Below are 20,687 nucleotides of genomic sequence, written 5' to 3'. Positions count from 1 at the left end.
GCACTTCTGACGGTGCCTGGTGCCACTCCGGTTATCCAGGAGGACCTCAACAAGCACACGGCTGTGTTGGTTTGAGAGGACTGTCTGCCTCCCCTCGCTGGAGAACGTAACGGCAATGATCAAATGCTCCCGTTCGCAAGCGCTGCTCTAAGTGCTTTTATGATCCTAACTCACTTGACCCTTATACGAATCATGAGAACGAAGCGCTATAATCGTTTCCGTTTTACAAATGGCCAAACTGAGGCTTGCCCGAGACCGCACAGCCAGGAAGCAGCAAAGCCAAGAGCAGCTCCATGGGAGCGGGGAGCTTTCCCCTGCCTGTTCATTCCTCGATATGCTCGGAGCCTGACTGGTGCTCAGATATTCACTAGAGGGATGCAGACGAATGAGGGCCAAGTACACCCAGTCATCTAGATGAAAATGTGCCTTCTGCAGAAGAACTAGGGACGTCCCATGTTGCTGGCGAACACTTTGGTTCTTGCCATGATGATTTAAGAAACCCAAAGGGATAGTAGCCTCACTGAGTGCAAAGCCAGTTTTAAAAGAATCGCAGCTGTAAAAAACCACCAGAACCCCTAACTCTTCTGAACAGGTACCCACGGCTCTTCAGCTGGTGGCAGTTTGGATCAGGCCCAGGAGCTTGCCCTTCCCTTCTGCTTTTTAGTTGACATAGACCCAGCAACCAGGTCAAGTTTTGCATGAGACAGAGGATGTCAAGCAGCTTGTTCCCTTCAATTCGCTCTTCCTCAATCCTCAGGAAATAGATCAAAGCTTTCCCCCCCCCAAACCAGTCCTTTTCCTTAAAAATGTGTTCATGATGCAAACCCTCCATGTGATGCTGTGCTGGGTACAAGACTGTTTTCCTGCCATCCTGGAGGTGAGGCAAGAACCCTCTGAGGAAACGCTGATCAGTTTCCAATGGCTACCACGGCAAATTACCACAAACTCGGTGGCTTATGGCACATTCTGGAGATCCTAAGTCCTGAAGTCAAGATGTCAATAGGAGGCACCTGCCTGGCTTAGTTGGTTAAGAATGTGACTTCAACTCAGGTCATGATCTCATCCCGGGTTGTGAGTTCGAGCCCCACGTCGGGCTCTGTGCTGACAGCTCAGAGCCTGGAGCCTGCTTCAGATTCTGTCTCCCTCTCTGCCCCTCCCCGACTCATTCTCATTCCTGCACGCACCCCTCCCCTCTCTCTCACACACACACACACACACACACACACACACACACACACACACAAATAAACATTTTTTAAAAAGATGTCAACAGAGCTGCATTCTTTCTGAAGTGGGGTTTTTCCAGCTTCTAGAAACTGCCTGGGTTCCTGACCTTTCCTCTGTCTTCAGACCCAGCTGTATGGTATCTCTCAATTTCTCTCTCTCTCTCCTGTTTTTTCATCTCCTTCTTGGCTTTTGGCCTTCCGGCTTCCCTTTAATAAGAACCCTTGTTGCAGGGGGGTGGCTGGCTCCGTCAGTAGAGCATGCAACTCTTGAGTTCAGGGTCATGAGTTCAAACCCCACATGGGGCATAATTACTAAAATAACAGCAGAAAATTCCAAATAAAAGGCAGTGATAATACAGAAAAAAATCAGGAGGAAAATACAAGCCAAAATTGAAATCTAACATTTCCTTTGTGAGGAAGACAGACTCTGAGAGACAATCACCTGCAATGGCTTTAGGAGACGAATAAAATCGGTTTCCTAATCTTCAAAGGGTTACTGCTAAAGGCAACAAAAATTTTAAAAAGAATTGGGGTTTCTATTCTTTGAGATTCAGTCAAAAATCAATTTGGAAGTCAAAAACTACCCCATTCCAAAAACAGTAATTAACAAAAGTACAACTGAGAAAAATAACATTTTGGGGGGAAAGTAGAGAAAACCTTTACATAATAATAAAATAAAATGTAACTAAGGATGCTTGGGATTACACTGGGCCCAGCAAGATAGTCCAGGGTGATCACCCCATTACAAGATCCCCAACTGAATCACCTCTCCAAAGTCCCCTTTGCCAAGTAAAGTAACGTTCACAGGTTCTGGGGATTAGGACATGAACATCTGGCGGGGAGGTGCTTATTCTGTCTACCACAATAACCTGTGCAAACCCTCAGCTTCTCTCTTTTGAAAACACCAACTCTCTTGAAGATCGCGTCACTTCGAACCCACAACCTGCCTTGCTACTATAACCCAATGGCCGCCAACCTTTGCTGCGCGTTTGAATCACCGAGAGAGATTTTAAGACTCCCAGTCCTTGGGTTACACTCAGACCAATTCAATCGCAATGTCCAGGGATGGAGCCAGGCATCTGTATTTGCTTTTTTAAAGAGACCCCCAGGAGATCTTAACATGAAAGACTTGGGATCCATTGCTATGAGCGACACACGACACACTTCTATCAAGCCAGGCTCCCCACACCCCTTCTTTCATGGGTGTCACAGGGACCTGCTACATAACTTAGAGGGCCCAGTGCAAAATGAAGATGAGGGGGCCCTTATTTAAAACTCAAGAATTCCAGGACAGGAACAGAAGAAGGGCGCTCACCTTGAGTCCAGCACGACTCAGTATCTTCGTCCCCTCCAAGCCTGGCCTCATCTCTGATAAGGTCAGGAGCCATGTGCAGGATCCATCCGGTATCCTGGCTTTCCAGTCCCTTGACTTCCATCACACCAACGAGATTTTCCTGCCCCCTCCGTGTGGTTCCCCACACATTCTCTGAGCCCTCCATCTCAAAGCATCCCACACTGACCCCCAGGACCTGGCTTCCTCCAGAGGTGTCCTACCCTTGGAGACCTCTCCTTCCATCAACGCTGTTCTTCTCTGTTACAAATCTCCAACTTCCTCAGGTCCTATCCTCCACCCTTTGAGGCCACAGCCCTGCACTATAATCTTTTCCATGCAAACACCCTTCAGGCTGTGTGTGAGCGTGGCAAAACACCAACCCTCCACCATCACCACTGTTTCCAGCAAGCAGCTAGGCATGAGGCGGGGGGAGGCGGGGGGAATGGCAGGAAGCTGCCCATGTTGTCGTGACATTTATGACCACAGATCATAAATGGCGCCCCGGCTCCACAGACAATGCTGCCTAGTTCCCTAATACATTCACCTTCACACTCCACGAGATGGCTATTACTTCCTCAAATCTCTCAGACTGAAACCTCTGGCCGACTTTAAATGGCTCATCCTTCAAAGAGTAATAATGCCATCAAGAAGAACCACCTAGCGAGACCCACACACTCTGCTTTCCTCCCGTTATAAAAGTCCTGCTCCAATGACAAGCCCCCATCTGAGTTCTAGATCCCAAATACACCGGCCTCCCACACATTTTAGTCTTGAATTATTCCCTTCCTCTCCTTCATCAATTTTTACCTCCCTTTGAGATTATTACCGTTGCACAAAACATGCTTTAATAGCTCTCTCCCAGCTTTTGAAACTTTTTTTTGAGAGAGAGAGAGCATGTGCACGTAAGCAGGAGAGGGGCAGAAGGAGAGACAGTCAGAGAATCTTAAACAGGCTCCACACCCAGCTCAGAGCCCAATGTTGGGCTCAATCTCATAACCATGAAATCATGACCTGAGCTGAAATCCAGAGTCAGATGCTACACTGACTGAGCCACCCAGGCACCCCTAAAACTCTTTAAAAAGAATTCAGGCCTTATATGGCATGTTCTCTGATTATAATATAATTAAGTTAGAAATTAATAACAGCAAGATATCTGGAAAATATCCAAATAGTTGGAAATTTAAAAATATACTTCTGGTGCATCTGGCTGGCTCAGTCAGTAGAGCATGCGACTCTTGATCTCAGGGTTAGGAGTCAGAACCCCACATTGGGTAAAAAGATTACTTAAAAATAAAATCTTCTAAAAATTTTTGTTAAATATGTTTCTAAATACCCTTAGTCAAAGAATATGTCAATAGGTAAGTTAGAAAGTATTTTAAACTGATTAAAATTGAAAAGTCAACATATCAAGATTTATGTGCTGTTATTCCACTAACAGCAGTACTTAAGGGAAATTAATAGCCCTTAACACCTATATAGAAAAAGAAAAAAGATCTCAGATCAATGGCCTCAGCTTCTTTTCTCAGACACAGAGCAAATAAAACCCAAAATGAGCAAAAGAAAGGAAATAATTTGGGACACCTGGGTGGTTCAGTCAACTAAGCATCCAACTCTTCTTGATTTGTGTTCAGGTCATGATCTCACGGTTCATGGGATCAATCCCCGCATGGAGCTCTGCACTGATGGCATGGAACCTGCTTGGAATTCCCTCTCTTCTTCTTTCTGTCCCTCCCCTGCTTGCATACTCTCTCTCTCCCATAAATAAACATTTAAAAAAAGAAGAAAACGGGACGCCTGGGTGGCTCAGTCGGTTAAGCGTCCGACTTCGGCTCAGGTCATGCTCTCACGGTCTGTGAGTTCAAGCCCTGCGTCGAGCTCTGGGCTGACAGCTCAGAGCCTGGAGCCTGCTTCCGATTCTGTGTCTCCCTCTCTCTCTGACCCTCCCCCGTTCATGCTCTGTCTCTCTCTGTCTCAAAAATAAATAAACGTTAAAAAATTTTTTTAAAAAGAAGAAAGGAAATAAAAGAACAGAAATATAATATAATCAGGGGTGCCTGGGTGGCTCAGTTGGATAAGCGTCTGACTTCGGGTCAGGTTATGATCTCATGGTTCGTGGGTTCAAGCCCCGTGTCAGGCTCTGTGCTGACAGCTCAGAGCCTGGATCCTGCTTCTGATTCTGTGTATCTCTCTCTCTCTGCCCCTCTCCCACTTATACTCTCTCTCTCAAAAATAAACATTTTTAAAAATACGTATGTAATATAATCAGAAAAAAAAAAACCAGAGGAAAAATAACAGTAAAACCAAAAGATGCTTATTTGAGGGGGGAAAAATCAATAAAATTGATAAACCTCTAGCCAGACAGAGCAGGAAAAAAAAAAAAAAGAAACACAAATTACCAATATCAGGAATAAGGGAGGCGGCATCACTACCAATATTAAAAGGACTAATAAAAGCATATTATGGGGGTGCCTGGGTGGCTCAGTCAGTTAAACATCCAACTCTTGATTTTGGCTCAGGTCACGATCTCACAGTTCATGAGTTCAAGACCTGCATCCGGGTCTGTGCTGGCAGCGAGGAGCCTGCTTGGGATTCTCTCTCTCTCCCTCTACTTCTGTCCTACCTGCTCATGCTCTCTCTCTCAAAATGAATAAATAAAACATTTTAAAAAGAGCATATGATGAACAACTTGTCAACAGAATAACTTAGATGAAATAAACAAATTTTTTGAAAAACATGAATTAAGCTCACTCAAAAAGAAATAGAAAACCTGAATAGCCCTACATCTTTTTTTTTTATGGTGAAAAAATTTATGTTTAGATTTAGTCAGCCGGACTCAGTTTAGATGATCCCAATTTTGTTGGCAACATCCAAAGTTGAACGTATATGCCTTCTTTTCTCCATCAGGCCTGATCAGAGTGTTGACCTCGGCCATGTCAATGTCATAGAGCTTCTTCACAGCCTGTTTGATCTGGCGCTTGTTGGCCTTAACATCCACAATGAACACAAGTGTCCTCTATGTTCATCATGGCTGACTCTGTAGTCAGGGGGAACTTGATGATGGCATAGTAGTCAACCTTGTTTCTCCTGGGGGTACTCTTTTGAGGATATTTGAACTGCCTTTGGAGACACGGTGTCTTGGGTGATCAGAATGTAGGTGATGTGAGGATCTTTGTGTGTGTGTGACTGTGGATGCCTTTCAGCACCGCTTTCTTGCCTTTCAAAGCCTTTGCTCTGGCTTCTGATTTGGGAGGGGGAGGGGCTTCCTTCTTCCCTTTCCACGCCATCTTCAGAAAAGGCTAGTCCCACAGCTTTAAAATAAAGTTCCAAATAATTTTTAGAGAGAAAAAAAAATATTGGTTGAGCTACAGTAAGGGACCACCCAGCAAGAGCCCACTTTCCTGATCTTGTTTGTTGATTTGATAGAGAAGGGTAGAGTCAAGGTGACAGACACCAGCAGCTTAGCCAACTCTGCTTGGGAAAAGCTGAGTCATAATGAGGTCGCAGCTCTCCATAAATCTAAGTGTCACCAATCAAACACCCTCAGATTACACTAAAGAAGACGCGTGGGGGAGTTCTGATTGTGCAGACCTTGACACACCAGGGGATTCATTTCTGTTTGAACTTTGCAGGTGCACAGTTTTCACTGGGAGAAAAAAATATATAGATAGATAGATATAGATAGATAGATATATATAGCCTCCTTGGACAGACCTAAAATGCAGACACTTAGCACCCAAATGAGTTATGTAAGGATTAAATAAAAACATTCCAATAAGAGGCTTGGCACACAGTAAGAGCTTCATAAACACTCCCTCTCACTCGGGGGCCGGCTGGCAATCACATACAGCAATGAACCCTGCCCACACCTGAAAATCTACTCATAAGACCTTTTTTCCTTGAGTTTAAGGAAACGGGAGAACCTATGTCCTGAGAGGCAGTTACCGTGTCTAAATCATTTCGCTGCATTTGAGGAAAAAGCAAACATTTTCATTTTGCAGTGGATGATGGGCGCACGCCCAAGAAAATTACTCAGCCCTTGTTTTTCTCCTTTTGGGGTTTTCCTAGAATAGTTTCAGTCCAACTGCAATGAATCTCTAGATCCCATCACCATCGGTTTTGGCTTTGGGAAATCGACTAACCGCTCCACCCCGCAGACCACCGCTGGGCTCAGACGCGGGATCAAAAGGGCGCAGCGCCGGGAAGGGGCGGACTCCGGAGTGGGGCGTTACGAAACCTTCGGGAACGGACGGCCACTCCTCGCAGGGGAGGGACCGAGGGCCGGGCCTCGTTCTCCAGAAGTCGCAGCACTGGATCCCAGAACTCAGTTCTCTGTGGCTTCTCTGTGTCCGAGCCTCCGCAGCGAGCTCCCTAGTGGCTCACAGCCCGGGCCGCTCTCCACGCGCCAAGTGCCTTCCCCGACCATGTCGTCCTGCAGCCGCGTGGCGCTGGTGACCGGGGCCAACAAAGGCATCGGCTTCGCCATCGCGCGCGACCTGTGCCGGCAATTTTCGGGGGACGTGGTGCTCACGGCGCGGGACGCGGCGCGGGGCCGGGCGGCAGTGCAGCAGCTCCAGGCCGAGGGCCTGAGCCCCCGCTTCCACCTGCTGGACATCGACGACCTGCAGAGCATCCGCGCCCTGCGCGACTTCCTGCGCAAGGAGTACGGGGGCCTCAACGTGTTGGTCAACAACGCGGGCATCGCCTTCCAGCGTAGGTCGGGGGTGGGTCTCTGGGGGCGCCAAGGGTTCGGGGCAGAGAGCCGCGGGCGCCCCCTACTTGTGGGCTGGAGTGATCGCGGAGCGCAGCGCCGGCCCCTCGGGATGCGCTCAACATTGGCCTCCCTCGGCGGCTTCTCGCTTTCCGCGGAGTCGCGGGAGCGGTTCGCTTAGCGCGAAGCTGGCGGGGCGCAGCCCTGGGCCCTCCCGGAGCCGTCGGCTGCTGCGGTTTGCCAGAAAACCGGCCTCCTGGGAGGGGGCCACGCCCTGCTAAGCTCATCAGCTTTCTGTCTAAAGCAAAAAACATTTTCCCTTCGAAGGGTCTCCAGCTCACTTTGGGCTTTCGCTTTCCTTGAAAGGGAGCTTTCATAGAAGCCCGGAGGCATCTGCTCGGGACAGGAAATGGATCGCTGAGACACGACCAGCGCGCACTTGCACAATAGTGAACTTGAGATTTTATTTAAAGGAAAGCTTTGATAGGCTCAGCCAGAAAGGAAGCGAGCCTTGTTCCCTCCCCCAGGGAATTAGTTTGTCATCAAACCTACATTTTAAGTGTGATTTTAAGTAGCATCTTTGGCGGGGGGGGGGGGGGGGGGGGGGGGAGAAATTTTTTTTTTTTTTTTTTGTGGGAGGTTGGGGGGGGGGGGGGGGGGGGGGGGGGGGGGGGTAGGTCAAGGTTATTACTCTATTGCTCTACTGAGAAAGTTGTTGAGCCGCCATGTGGCGGAGGTAGAAAGAATAACCAAGCCAGACTCACCTACAACCTAGTGGAGACGAGAAACCCAAGAGGCAGAACGGAGTAAAAACTGCCGTGAAGCCTTGAATAACCAGCCCCCCCCGGCTTGAACCCTCACCGAAGCTGTGCACCCGCACCTCCAACTCAGCGGGTCGGCTTTCCGGAAGCGCAGGTGGGAGGTGGCAGACACCCGCTGGTACAACCCTCAGCCACTGGCTGAAGGATTGATGGATAAATACGCCGCTTCCCGGACTAAGCGTGCAGGAACGCGGGTCCGCTGGCAGCCCTTGCCCCCTCAAAAGTGTGGGCGGTGGAACAACAGCACGTGCAGCCCCAGGCCCTCGCTGGAATCGCAGGATCTCGGGCCTCACCCCACACCCGCTGAATCAGAATTTGCATTTTAACAGGATTGCCAGGTGCCTCCCATACCCTTTCAAGATTGAGCCGCAGCCCTGAAAGCCAGGAATTCTCAAAGTGGGGCCAGACCTGTAGCTGTAGCGTCACCCGAGAACGCGTTAAAAATGCAAATTCTGGGGGCGCCTGGGTGGCGCAGTCGGTTAAGCGTCCGACTTCAGCCAGGTCACGATCTCACGGTCCGTGAGTTCGAGCCCCGCGTGAGGCTCTGGGCTGATGGCTCGGAGCCTGGAGCCTGTTTCCGATTCTGTGTCTCCCTCTCTCTCTGCCCCTCCCCCGTTCATGCTCTGTCTCTCTCTGTCTCAAAAATAAATAAAAAACGTTGAAAAAAAATGCAAATTCTGGAGCCCCACCCGAGACCTTCTCAATCCCAAACTCTGGGGGCGGAGCCCAGAAAGCTGTGTTTTAACAGGCCCTGCAGGTGATTCAGATACACCCTTGAAGCTCGGATCCGGTGGCTTAAAAATCGTTTTAAAGTTAGCTTGTTTTAGGGGCGCCTGGGTGGCTCAGTTGGTTGAGGCTGGGCCTTCAGCTCAGGTCATGACCTCGGGGTTCGTGAGTTCAGCCCCGCGTCGGGCTCTGTGCTGACAGCTCGGAGCCTGGAGCCTGCTTCGGAGTCTGTGTCTCCCTCTCTCTCTGCCCTCCCCCACTCAAGTTCTGTCTCTCTCAAAAATAAACTAAAAAAACATAATAATAAAGTTAGCTTGTTTTTCCTTTAATTAGAGATAAAATCTAGGGCGCCTGGCTAGCTCTGTCCGTAGCGCATGAGGTTCTTGATCTTGGGGTTGTGAGCTCCAGCCCCACCTTCCGTGAAGAGATTGCTTGAATAAACTTGAGAGAGAGATAAGATTCGCTTTGTTATATACATTTCAAGGGGAAATGCATGACTTTGTTTCCTTCTCTTTTTGGAAGCTGATGATCCAACACCCTTTGACATTCGAGCTGAGATAACACTGAAGACAAACTTTTTTGCCACAAGGAATGTCTGCATAGAATTACTGCCAATAATAAAACCTCATGGTAAGTCCAGCCATATGTCTGCCCCTCCCCTGCTCATTCTCATTCTCTCTCTCTCTCTCTGTCTCAAAAATAAAAATAAAAAAAGATGTATAATGGGGCGCCTGGGTGGCTCAGCCAGTTGAGCATCCGATTCTTGATCTCAGCTCAGGTCTTGATCTCAGGGTCGTGAGTTCAAGCCCCAGTTTGGGCCCCACGCTGGGCGTGAAGCCTACTTAAAAATAAAATAAAAGATATATTTGATACATGGCAGTGCTCTTTGGTCCCATGATATGAACTCAACCCTAGAATAATAGGTGTTACAAGTCCCCAAAGGCCTCTTGCCTTTGAGCAACCTCAGTGGGTCCTTCTCAGCTCCTCAGGGTGGTGGGGCCACACCAGCTCATTTGGGAGCCTGGCAGGGAAGGATCTGTTTTAGCATCATTATGACTTTCCCTGTGTTCCTTTCTTCACTTTGTCAAGCTAATGAAGAACCTCCCAAAGAAATATTTCTTTATTAGGAAGTATCTTGCCCACACTCCCAAGTATTCAATAACTTTTATTACTTTTTCCACAAATACTGGAGGGCCTACCATAACCCAGGGTGCTGGGGACACAGTGGTAAGCACTGTGAACAGGAACAATCCTGACCATGGAGCACTGAGTCCAGTGGACAAGACCGTCATTGACAAAGAATCCTACAACTGTACTGGGAGGGGGCAGAGAAGGCTCGCTTCCTTGACGATTCTCTTTCCCAGGAAGGCAGCTGTGATTCTTAGGAAGAAAAACTCTGTGGTTCTTATAAGAAATGTGCTTTTCTTGGAGTGCCTGGGTGGCTCAGTTGGTTGAGCATCTGACTGTTGATTTCAGCTCAGGTCTTGATCCCAGGATCGTGGGGTCGGAGCCCCGCATTGGGCTCTGTGCTGAGTGTGGAACCGGCTTAAGATTCTCTCTCTCTCTCTCTCTCTCTCTCTCTCTCTTTCTCTCTCTCCCCCTCCCTCTCTCCCTCTCCCCCTCCCCCTCCCTCTCTCCCCAGCTCATGCTTGCTGTCTCCCAAAAAAAAGAAAAACAATGTGCTTTTCTTAATTTAACATTTTGAATAAAGATGATCTCTAGTGCAAAAGTCTTAAAATCTAAAAAGATGTTTGGTGAGAGCTGCACTCAGACTCATGCTCCCCCACTTGCCCAATTCCTGTCCCCAGCCTCTACAGGCAATTCTCTTTGTCTTTTCCTAGTGGGATGAGATCACAGAAAGCCCGCAGGCAGAGTTGCTGGGACTGGCTGAAGGAAGCCTTGGTTCTAGGTGCGTGGAGTTGCTGAGTGCTCAGGGCCAAGGGCATAGTTTTTAAATGCAAATCTAAGTTATGTATGTGTGTGTGTGTATCCCTTTTTTACATAATGGGAACATTAAGTATAATGTTTGCTACTATGCTCTTTTTCACTTACTATCTCTGGGAGTCTTTCTAGATCAAGACAGAAAGCTTTCTTATTTTTTTTTTTTACAGCTGCATAGTATTTATTCCATTTGCAAGGGTGATTTTTACCAAGTGTCTAGAAGTCTTCTCTCTATGGGTTTTAGAATCCTAGAATTGGAAAACTACAAGGTATTGAAGAAACTTGACATTCCTATGACTTCATTTTACAGAGAAGGAAATTGAGACCCAAAGACATGAACGCAGTCAGGTAGTGATAGGTCTGGAAACAGTGTTCAGGTTTCCTGACTTCACCCCTCAATCAAATCAGGATAATTAGTTCCAGTGAAGGGAAGGATCTTAACGCCAAACAATTGCAAACCAAGCCATTTTGAAAGATGAAAGGCAGCTTGGAGGAGGGTGGAGCTTGGGCATCAACCCAGAAGCAGATGAGTCACTGGCTTCAACCAGTTCTCTCTAACAGTAATTCCCAACTTGGGAATCTGGTTTACAACAAACACATTGAGAATACTTGTGAATTTTCAGTAAAACTCACGTTTACCCAGAAGGCAAAAAGCGAGGATCCTTGCCTCTTGATTTGTAGGGAATCTCTACCCATGCAAAACTGACTTAAATGTCACATTTTATTTAGCTTTATAATACCTCCTTATTTAAAAAAAAAATTTTTTTTAATGTTTGTTCGTTTTTGATGGACAGGGTGTGAGCAGGGGAGGGGCAGAGAGAGAGGGAGACGCAGAATCTGACGCAGGCTCCAGGCTCTCAGTGCAGAGGCTGAAGCCCGGCTTGAACCCACCAGCTGTGAGATCATGACCTGGGCCGAAGTCGGACGCTTAACCGACTGAGCCATCCAGGCGCCCCTATAATACCTCTTTAAAAGAAAGTTACCTCTGGGATCCCTGGGTGGCTCAGTGGGTTAAGCGGGTCTGACTTTAGCTCAGGTCATGATCTCACAGTTAGTGGGTTCCAGCCCTGCTTTAGGCTCTGTGCTGACAGCTCCAAGCCTGGAGCCTGTTTCAGATTCTGTGTCTCCCTCTCCCACTGGCACTTGGTGTGTATCTCTCTCAAAAATATATGCACAGTTAAAAATTTTTTTTTAAAAAGTTACCAAACCTTTTCTTTTGCTTGTTCATTCAAGATTCTGAGTAAATAAGTTAATCCAACGTTTACCCACTAGGGGGAGCTACTTGTCCACTCTAAGAATGGCTAGGGGTTGTTTCAGGACCAGGGGGCCCACCTGGACCTCAGCAAATGGTGGTGGTTGTGTGGGTGCAGCCCTTCTCAGGACTGATTGCACCCAGCTGGCTGCTGAGATGGTCATCCCTTGGCCTCACTGATGATCACCTGAGATGTCACCTGAGATCAGAGGACACCTCTGACTCTTAGAAAGTTTTTTATTTCTACCAAAGGCATAGAGTAGCACCCCTATTTCATTTTTCTTTCTTCCTTTACCCTTTTGAATTTAATTCCTTGTAGCAACCAGGCGATTAAGAACATTTTGTTTAGGGTGCCTGGGTGGCCCAGTTGATTAGGTGTCTGACTCTTGATGTCTGCTTGGATCTCCATCTCAGGGTTGTGAGTTCAAGCCCCACGTTGGCTTAAAAAAAAAAAAAAAGGGGGGGGGGCCGCCTGGGTGGCTCAGTCGGTTAAGCGTCCGACTTCGGCTCAGGTCATGATCTCACGGTCTGTGAGTTCGAGCCCCGCATCGGGCTCTGTGCTGACAGCTCAGAGCCTGGAGCCTGTTTCAGATTCTGTGTCTCCCTCTCTCTGACCCTCCCCCACTCATGCTCTGTCTCTCTCTGTCTCAAAAATAAATAAACGTTAAAAAAAAAAAAAAAGAACAAAGCTGCTTACAAAGTAATGAAGAACACAACTTCATCAAAATAGTATTCCTGGCCAAAGCATTGAAGTGAATCTAATTAGAAAACCATGCCAGTCCAAATGGGAGAAATACTACAAAATAATAGCCTAGAGTCTTCAAAAAGATCATTGTTAACTACTCTAGGTTAAAACTAAAGAGCTATGACTGCTAAATACAATCCGTGATCCTACGTTGGAGCCTGGATGAAAACAAAAAGTATAAAGAAAGATTATTGAGATAATTGGACCCTTTGAATATGGACTGTACTTCAGATAATAGTGTTATATCATGATAAATGTCTTGAGGGTGATCACTCTTGTGGTTATGTAAGGTAATACCCTCATTACCGTATATAAAGCGCTTAGGGCAAAGTTTTATGATATTTGTCTGCAATTAAGACAAAGAGAAAGCAAATGTGGCCAAATGTTAACAATTAAGGGGCTTAGGTAAAGGGCATACGGGTATGTATTGAACTATTCTTGCAATTTCTCTGTAGGCTTCAAATTTTTCACAGTTCAAAGTTGGGAAGGAAATATGTATTACAAGAGAGGAAAAAAATACTGAAGAGTCTTAGGTACCTGGGGATAAGTGAGTGCTCATATTCAAGACAGAGTGAGGGCATCTCTGTGTGCAGTTGGCCCACAAAGATATCTAGTAGAATGTACAACACACACACCCCCAACCCCATGGTAAATGAATGCCACTCAGAAAATGCAATAAAATCCAACTATCCTAGTGGATACAGAAAGAGTGGATTCGGGATAATATGTAAGAAAAGAACCCCCTAAATGTGGTGTCTTTTTTTTTTTTTATGTTTATTCATTTTTGAGAGAGAGAATGAGTGGGGGAGGGGCAGTGAGAGAAGGGGACAGAGGATCTGAAGTGGGCTTTGTGCCGACAGCAGACAGCTCCATGTGGGGCTCGAACTCATGAACCATGAGATCATGACCTGAACTGAAGTCGGACACTCAACCGACTGAGCCACCCAGGTAACGCAACGTGGTGTCTTCTGATGTTAGGTGAGCTGTGTAAATTCACACACTGGTTTCGGGATTTCCATCAATGTTTCCAGCCGTCTTCTAGTTTCTGGCCTGCATGTTTTTTCATAGACATAACCGTCTTTTTAATAGCCGTGAATTATGGTGAATGTCAATATTAACTCATTAATTATATTTAACTATTAATGATGGGCTAAAGAAAGTGAAGAAAATCAAACCCGGGATGGAGAATCAACCCACTCCATGTGTGAGAGTACCCATCATTCAGGATAGACAGGGTCATCGTAAGGCATTGCTTGACCCTGATATTTGGCATTTGGAGGCAAAGAGGTGGTGCCCAGGGCCCTAGGAAATTGTGCAAACCAGTAAACAGCTTTAATCCTTGGGGTGAGGGTGCTGTCTCTGGGAAACCAAGTTCACAGGCGCCTGGAGTGTTTGTGTGTGTGTAGCGGGATGTTTTTAAAACTACTGCCCACTGGAGAATCACTGCCCTTTAGCCCCTGTTACTGATGGAAATGCATCCTTCCCTTTGGGGGAGGAGAGCACAAAATAATGTTAAAGCCCACTGGGTCCCTTCTAGAGTCTTTTTTTTTTTTTAATTTTTTTTTTTAACGTTTATTTATTTTTAAGACAGAGAGAGACAGAGCATGAACGGGGGAGGGGCGGAGAGAGAGGGAGACACAGAATCGGAAGCAGGCTCCAGGCTCTGAGCCGTCAGCCCAGAGCCCGACGCGGGGCTCGAACTCACGGACCGCGAGATCGTGACCTGAGCAGAAGTCGGACGCTTAACCGACTGAGCCACCCAGGCGCCCCGAGTCTTTTTTTTTTTTTTTTTTTTTTAACCAGCAATTAAACCTGCAGTATCAATCAATTGCATGTTGGGTGTAGTCACCCAACAATCGTTTATCTGTGACCTGCTTCCATATATTTACTATTCTGTTTCAGGCAGGGTGGTGAATATCAGCAGTTTAGAGGGCTCCAAAGCTCTTGAAAATTGCAGCCCAGATCTACAGAAGAAGTTCCGATGCGAGACGCTCACAGAAGGGGACCTGGTGGACCTCATGAAAAAGTTTGTGGAGGATGCAAACAACGAAGTGCACGAGAGGGAAGGCTGGCCCAACTCGGCTTATGGGGTGTCCAAGCTGGGGGTCACGGTCTTATCAAGGATCTTGGCCCGGCGTCTGGATGAGAAGAGAAAAGCGGACAGGATTCTGCTGAACGCATGCTGCCCGGGGTGGGTAAAAACGGACCTGGGTGGGCCTTGCGGCCCCAGGACTGTGGAGGAGGGAGCTGAGACCCCTGTCTACTTGGCCCTCCTGCCTCCAGATGCTACCGAGCCTCATGGCCAACTGGTCCATGACAAAGTCGTCCAAAACTGGTGAATGTCTGCTTTGGTGCTTAATGCTTAATAAATGTTTGTGGAGTGAATGAGTGACTTCTGGTGGTGTAGTCGGCTTCATTTTCTGTCGACTTAGAATCTCCCTGTGAGAAAGCGGGTCTCGTCTAGAATCTGGCCGAGAGATTTTATTGTGCCCAGAACTCTAACCTGAGACGGAGAAGAACCTGGTCCAGTGGTTCTCCAGTGTCAGAGGGCATCACAATTACCTGGAGGGCATGTTAAAACATTGCTCAGAACTGGGGTGCAAAGATGTGCACTTCTGACAAGTTCCTGGGTGCTGCTGGTGTTGGTCGAACGAGAGCCCTCAGGGCCATGGAGCGGGCTGCAGCCGTGTTCCAGCAATCCCATGCTGTTTCTAGGTTGTTGACTCTTCGAGGATGTGATTCCTCCTCCATTTCTATTGTTCTGCAATCCTGCTTTGTACCACATTCTGTTTCATTATATTTGGGCACATTTGAACGGGTTCTTATGAAGCAGTATGGCTTGAAGGACTCAGGAGGAATGTCCTTTTTTTTCACTGGCATACGATTTCTTCCATACTGGGTTTTTCACTTGGGGTTTTGCATTCTGTGTTCCCGGAATGTTTGCAAAGTTGCCCTGCCCCTTCTTTCAAATTGTCCCGGCATAGGCAACTTTGTGCAGACCATCTCTGCTCTCGCAGAGACAGATGTCTTCTCCCTGACCTGTTCCTGCTCCCCTACAGCCCAGGGTGATTCTTGAGCCTTCCTGGGCCTTTTGTAGTCTCTCCGACAACCAACTCCACATTCACTGCTTCCAAATGGGACTGGCTTTGTAATCAGCCCCCTTGGTTCTGGTTATATCCTGTAGAAGAAGACTTGGAGACTAAAGAATCTTACGAAAGAGACGTACACTCGTGAGGCAAGTTTGCTAGGGCGTCAAGACCTCAGAAGGAACGGCTAGCCAAACAACAGAAATGCAACAGGTGCAAGATGGACAAATGACAAAGGAAAGAAACCACAAATTTACCAAGTTTATGATGGGTTGTTCATGGTGAGATACACCAATGTTATCACCTGATCATGACCACAAAGGTCACATCATATCACCTGACAACAGCATTGCAGAAATAAGATGATGCTGGCTTCCATTTGATAATAAGTACAGGATGGGAGTACTCAAGATTTCCCTCATTTGGCGGACCAGGACTACTCAGGTAACCCTGTTACGTCTGGTCTGTCACAGCGTGCAAAGTGTTTCTTCGTCTTGACTCTCCAGCGTAACGAGGCAGCATGGCAAAGTGTCGTGTAGCTCTGACAACCCACACCTCACTTCTTCATCCACTTTGGGTGGAGGACATCTGAATCCCACCCAGATTACATCTCACTTCCTTTAGCCATCTCTATATTGCCTGATTAAACCCAGCTTGCTCTTACATTCATCTCAGACCGTAGCTCCTAGGACATTTTTAATGCCTTCTTGTCTGGCTCTAAAAACATTTTGATGGTTTTCAGTATGTTGCCTCAATAGCTTTCATACTCTGGTCTCCCTCTGCAGCCAGCCTCCAGAACGCTGCCAATGGCAGGCAAGAGGTCTGGGACCATGGAGCACTTTTAGGTTCTGCCTAATGGGGTCACAGACAGGAAATGCACAAGTAAACAGGCCATTTCCTTTTATTTCTCCTCCCTTTTTTCTCTCTAGCCAATCACCTTGACATTTTGGGATCAGTGTGTAGCCTGCTTAAAAGACCCTTGGTGGTAAACTGCTGACCAGAACGGCGTGTCTCATTTTTTTATGGAAAGGTCATAGGGGACCATTATTGGATGGTCTGCCCAGCACCCTCCCCTGCTGCTTCCTCCCATGTTTGCAGCTGCAACAGCCACAAAGTGACTTTGCCCTGCTAGCCTCTGTTGACTGTTCCAGCTGTAAGCCTGTCTTCTAAAGAGGAGGAGCAGCTGGACTGCATCAGGAAAAGCTCCGAGCTGTTACTGTGAGTGGCCATGCCTCACACCATATGGTTGAGGAAGCAGAGGGAACCAAGCGTAGCCTGAAAAGGAAGCAACCAATTCTCGAGGGACACACTTACAAAATGGCCCCAAGAGAGACTGTCCCACCTCCCCAGAGTGGCATCCCTTAGCTGGCCTCAGGCTATTCCTTTCGTTTTATTTTAGAGAGAGATTGAGAGCATGAGTGGGGGAGAGAAGCAGAGAGAACGTTAAGCAGGCTCCATCTTTAGCACAGAGCCTGAAGCGGGGCTCGATCCCACGACCCTGGGATCATGACCTGAGTCAAAATCAAGAGTCAGATGCTCAACTGACTGAGCCAACCAGGTGCCCAAGAAATGTCACTTTCCTTAAGCTAGTTTGAATTATGTTATTGCTTGAAACAAAAAGGAACCTAATACATGTGCATGAAATATTTCATTGTGGGCTGTAGTGAAAAAAAAAAAAATTAGGCTTAGAATCAGAAGGGAAAAAAAAAAATTCATGAGTTGAGAACCATGGCATACAAGGCCATACGTCATGCTCAATATTTACCCTACATTGTTTTATGTATTTCTCATGGCAGTTCTTTGAGATAGGTATTAATATCATTTAAATGAGTCATTATCATTCAAATAAGGAAAAAAGGCTTGGAGAAATTGACTAACTTGCCCAAGATCACACAGCTAAGAGCCAAGAGCCAGGATCATATCCAGGACTAAGGCCAGTTCCTTGGCTTTTCTTGGTGCCAAGTGCTTGGCACATCCAAGTTCACTATGAGGAGTCTAGAGACCAGGGCAACTCCCTCGGTGTAAAAATTAAGGGGGATGATATATCAAATCTAAGTGATTTGTAAGCCATCTGGTTATTAGATCCCTAACGTAGCCTTTGTATGAACTTTTCCATAAGGTAGGCAAATAAATATGCTTTAAAAGTGGCATATTTTAAGTGGATTATCCCATTATGTGTGTTTCTTAGGTACCACATTGAGCCAGTGACCCTCTCTGAATCAATGTCTCTGTGACATACTTTCCTAAGTTGACACATGTGTGTTAAGCCCGCATACAGAATCAGCTGTAGGCCTGGCCTTTGGGCTTCTCCCTCACCTACTGAGCTGCAACAAGGATTGTGACAGACCGAGATGCTGAACGGTGATGTAGTGTGGAGATGAAATGGGTGATAATGACGATCCTGACAAAGGTTTACTTGTTACTGCAAGTCAACCACAAAGCAGGCACAACATCAAATACAGAACTAAGCAGGACTTTAGATGGGATGGAGTAGAATCCAGTTTATAGCAAAGACAGGGTTAGAGGATTACCAGTATTTGCATATGGAAACTCTGAACGTGTTTACCTCCCCAATCTCTCTACTAGGTAGGCCAGCCTGAGCCAGAGAATGTAGTCACCTCTGATATATAACCCCTTCTTTATTATCAGAAGGGGTAAGGATTAAGGTTCTGATTCAAATGAACTCTGAAATGCTCTGATTAGAGCATTATTATGTGAGGAACCTGCTCTATTTATATGCCTTAAACAGATGAATACACCTAAGTAGACTTTGAAGAGTGACGACCTGACCCATGAAAACAGAATTTGTGGGGGAATAAACTTTCAAATCTTAATACTTGTACATTGACTATCAATCTTGATTATCGATGAAGTTGTTCTTTTAAGGGTTTATGATACTTCAAACTGTCAAAGCTAATTTAACTTCCCACACACCTGGATTTCTTTACGGATAGGTGACACAAAAAGGCAAGCATATTATTTAATGTGTAGGACAAAGTTACACATGGTGCTTTTGACATGAATAGACTGGTTCTCTCTTTCAGTGGGAAGTACAAGTAGTTCTTTCATTATGAGTTAAATGCAGTATGGAGTGTGGCTAGGATTTGAGGAAACTAAGACAAAAAAACCCACCTCACCCTTTGGCATCTGTTTTTGTAAAAATGGAGTTTCTCATATCTTCATCAGGAAATCAGTTTTCATGAAAGTCTTTTTTTCCTACTCAATGCTCTACCCTTTAGTTTTCCTCGGCTTCCACTTTAAGACTATTCCTAAAATTGACCATTAGAGAATTGACATCTGGGGCCCTTGGTGTATGGCCAATGTAGATGGAATCAGAATCAGAAGCCTGGGTGGGCCAGGGGTGGGTTCAGCGTCGCAAGCTATAAATATATTCTTGGTGATTTGGGAGAGGTGGCAGATCCCTTTGGGAATCTGACACAACTATATACCCTTTTGCAGAAACATATACACAAAATGTTCTGTACAATTTTGAAGTGTGCATGGACCTCCGAACTCTTTCATGACCGCCTAGCTTTTAGGAGCCCCAGACTAGATCTGAAAATTCCTTAAGGGACTGTCAAGGGTTAAATGATTGGCGGCCTGTGCAGAAATGACTACCTCACTCAACAGGTGCCACTGGTTTGATTGGCTGGGAGCCCCAGCTGGTGCAATTAGGATGCTCAGGTGAACTCTGCCTGACTCCCATCATTAAGGTGCATCTGGCCCTGCAGGCGTTGGGCCAGGTTGGGTGGGTCTGAACTGTCCAGGTCCGAAGGCTCGTAAAGATGACAGGAAGGAGTTAGACTTTATCCGGAAATATTAATGCTCTTTAGGCTGAGGTCTCCTTTCTGAGCCAGAGCCCACGTAAAGGAACTCATTACAAAAATTAACTTCCTCACCTCTGATGCCGAGGGCCAGAAAAGTGCGGCCTCCGGGGGTGGGGGCGCTTTAACCAGGGTCCCCGAGCCTCCAGAGGCCCCAGCATGTATGGAAAGGTTCATTTCATCTCCTCGCAAAAGGTTTGGGTGTAGCCCCAACGGAAAGGATGGGGTGAGCCAGGTGCCATCGGCCCCAGTCTTTTGGGCCCCCGCGGTTCTCCTTGTCTGTAACTACAAAGCCCCTCCTGGGGTACGCTGATTCACTGACCGAGGTTCTGGTGTGGCGGGGGAGCCCCAGGTGAAAGCCGAAGCCACCCCGCCCACCGGAGCAGGCCTTCCCCAGAGCAGACCCGCTGAGAGGGCGGCAGTTAGTCTCTGCTACTCAGAGCGACGCCCACCGCCTGGAAGCTGTGGAAGACCGGAGGCTGGAGCCCTGAGCTCGCTAGTCCTCGCCCAGGACCCGCCCCCGCACGCTAAGGTACCGCCTCCTGATCCCGCCCCCCGGATCAAAGGCCCGTCTACTGCCTCTGACCCCGCACCGAGGGCTCGCCCTTGGTCCCGCCCCGGCTCCGCCCCCGTGCGCCGAGGGCCCGCCCCGGCTCCGCCTCCGCCCGCCATGACCACGCCTCCATGCCGAGGGCCCTCCTCACGGTCCCGCCCCACCGCCTGGGGCCGCGGCCGCTCCGGCTCGGGCGCGGTGCTTCCTCCGCGGTGCCGGCTCCCGACTGAGCCGCAGCGGGCCGCTCGCTCTACCTGCCACAGCCCGGCCGGCTCTTCCGCGCCGCACGTGGGCGCGCCCGCCGACCAGGGACGCCGCCGCCGCCGCCGGTAAGCCGGCCCCGCGCCCTCGGCCGCCGGGCGAAGCCCGGGCGCCCCGGGCGTTTCCTCCCGCGGGCCCTGGGGCGGCGAGGCGGCGCGGGCGTCCTCCCCCCGGACGCGCAGGGTTCGAGCGGCGCTGTGGGGGCGGTCCC

The 20,687-nt window shown here is 47.9% G+C and overlaps 2 protein-coding genes across 4 annotated transcripts in view; both read left to right on the top strand.

Annotated features, from left to right (window-relative positions):
* The first annotated feature begins 6,755 nt into the window (after window positions 1-6,755).
* Window positions 6,756-15,144, top strand: CBR3 (carbonyl reductase 3). The gene is made up of 3 exons (XM_049627901.1): window positions 6,756-7,269; window positions 9,337-9,444; window positions 14,655-15,144. Exons 1-3 carry the CDS (start codon window positions 6,981-6,983, stop codon window positions 15,089-15,091), a joined length of 834 nt encoding a protein of 277 aa, XP_049483858.1. The 5' UTR covers window positions 6,756-6,980; the 3' UTR covers window positions 15,092-15,144.
* Window positions 15,145-20,337: 5,193 nt separating this feature from the next.
* Window positions 20,338-20,687, top strand: part of DOP1B (DOP1 leucine zipper like protein B) — a 103,632-nt gene continuing 103,282 nt past the window's right edge. For 2 of the 3 annotated variants that reach the window (XM_049627893.1, XM_049627892.1), the window contains exon 1: window positions 20,345-20,544. The gene's annotated coding sequence lies outside the window, so the exon portion shown is untranslated. Of the gene's footprint in view, window positions 20,545-20,687 lie in introns of all 3 variants that reach the window. The other variant, XR_007457183.1, reaches the window with a different exon arrangement.

Source organism: Panthera uncia, chromosome C2, assembly GCF_023721935.1.
Source record: "Panthera uncia isolate 11264 chromosome C2, Puncia_PCG_1.0, whole genome shotgun sequence".
Taxonomy (NCBI): Eukaryota; Metazoa; Chordata; class Mammalia; order Carnivora; family Felidae; genus Panthera; species Panthera uncia.
This window is presented reverse-complemented; position numbering and strand designations above follow the sequence as displayed.

What these genes read in the sequence shown, in the direction of transcription:
- CBR3 (XM_049627901.1), top strand. Translation starts at nt 6,981, where the DNA reads ATGTCGTCCTGCAGCCGCGTGGCGCTGGTGACCGGGGCCAACAAAGGC. An exon ending in CGCGGGCATCGCCTTCCAGC is followed by an intron (nt 7,270 to 9,336) that starts GTAGGTCGGGGG and finishes TCTTTTTGGAAG; the next exon opens with CTGATGATCCAACACCCTTT. An exon ending in GCCAATAATAAAACCTCATG is followed by an intron (nt 9,445 to 14,654) that starts GTAAGTCCAGCC and finishes ATTCTGTTTCAG; the next exon opens with GCAGGGTGGTGAATATCAGC.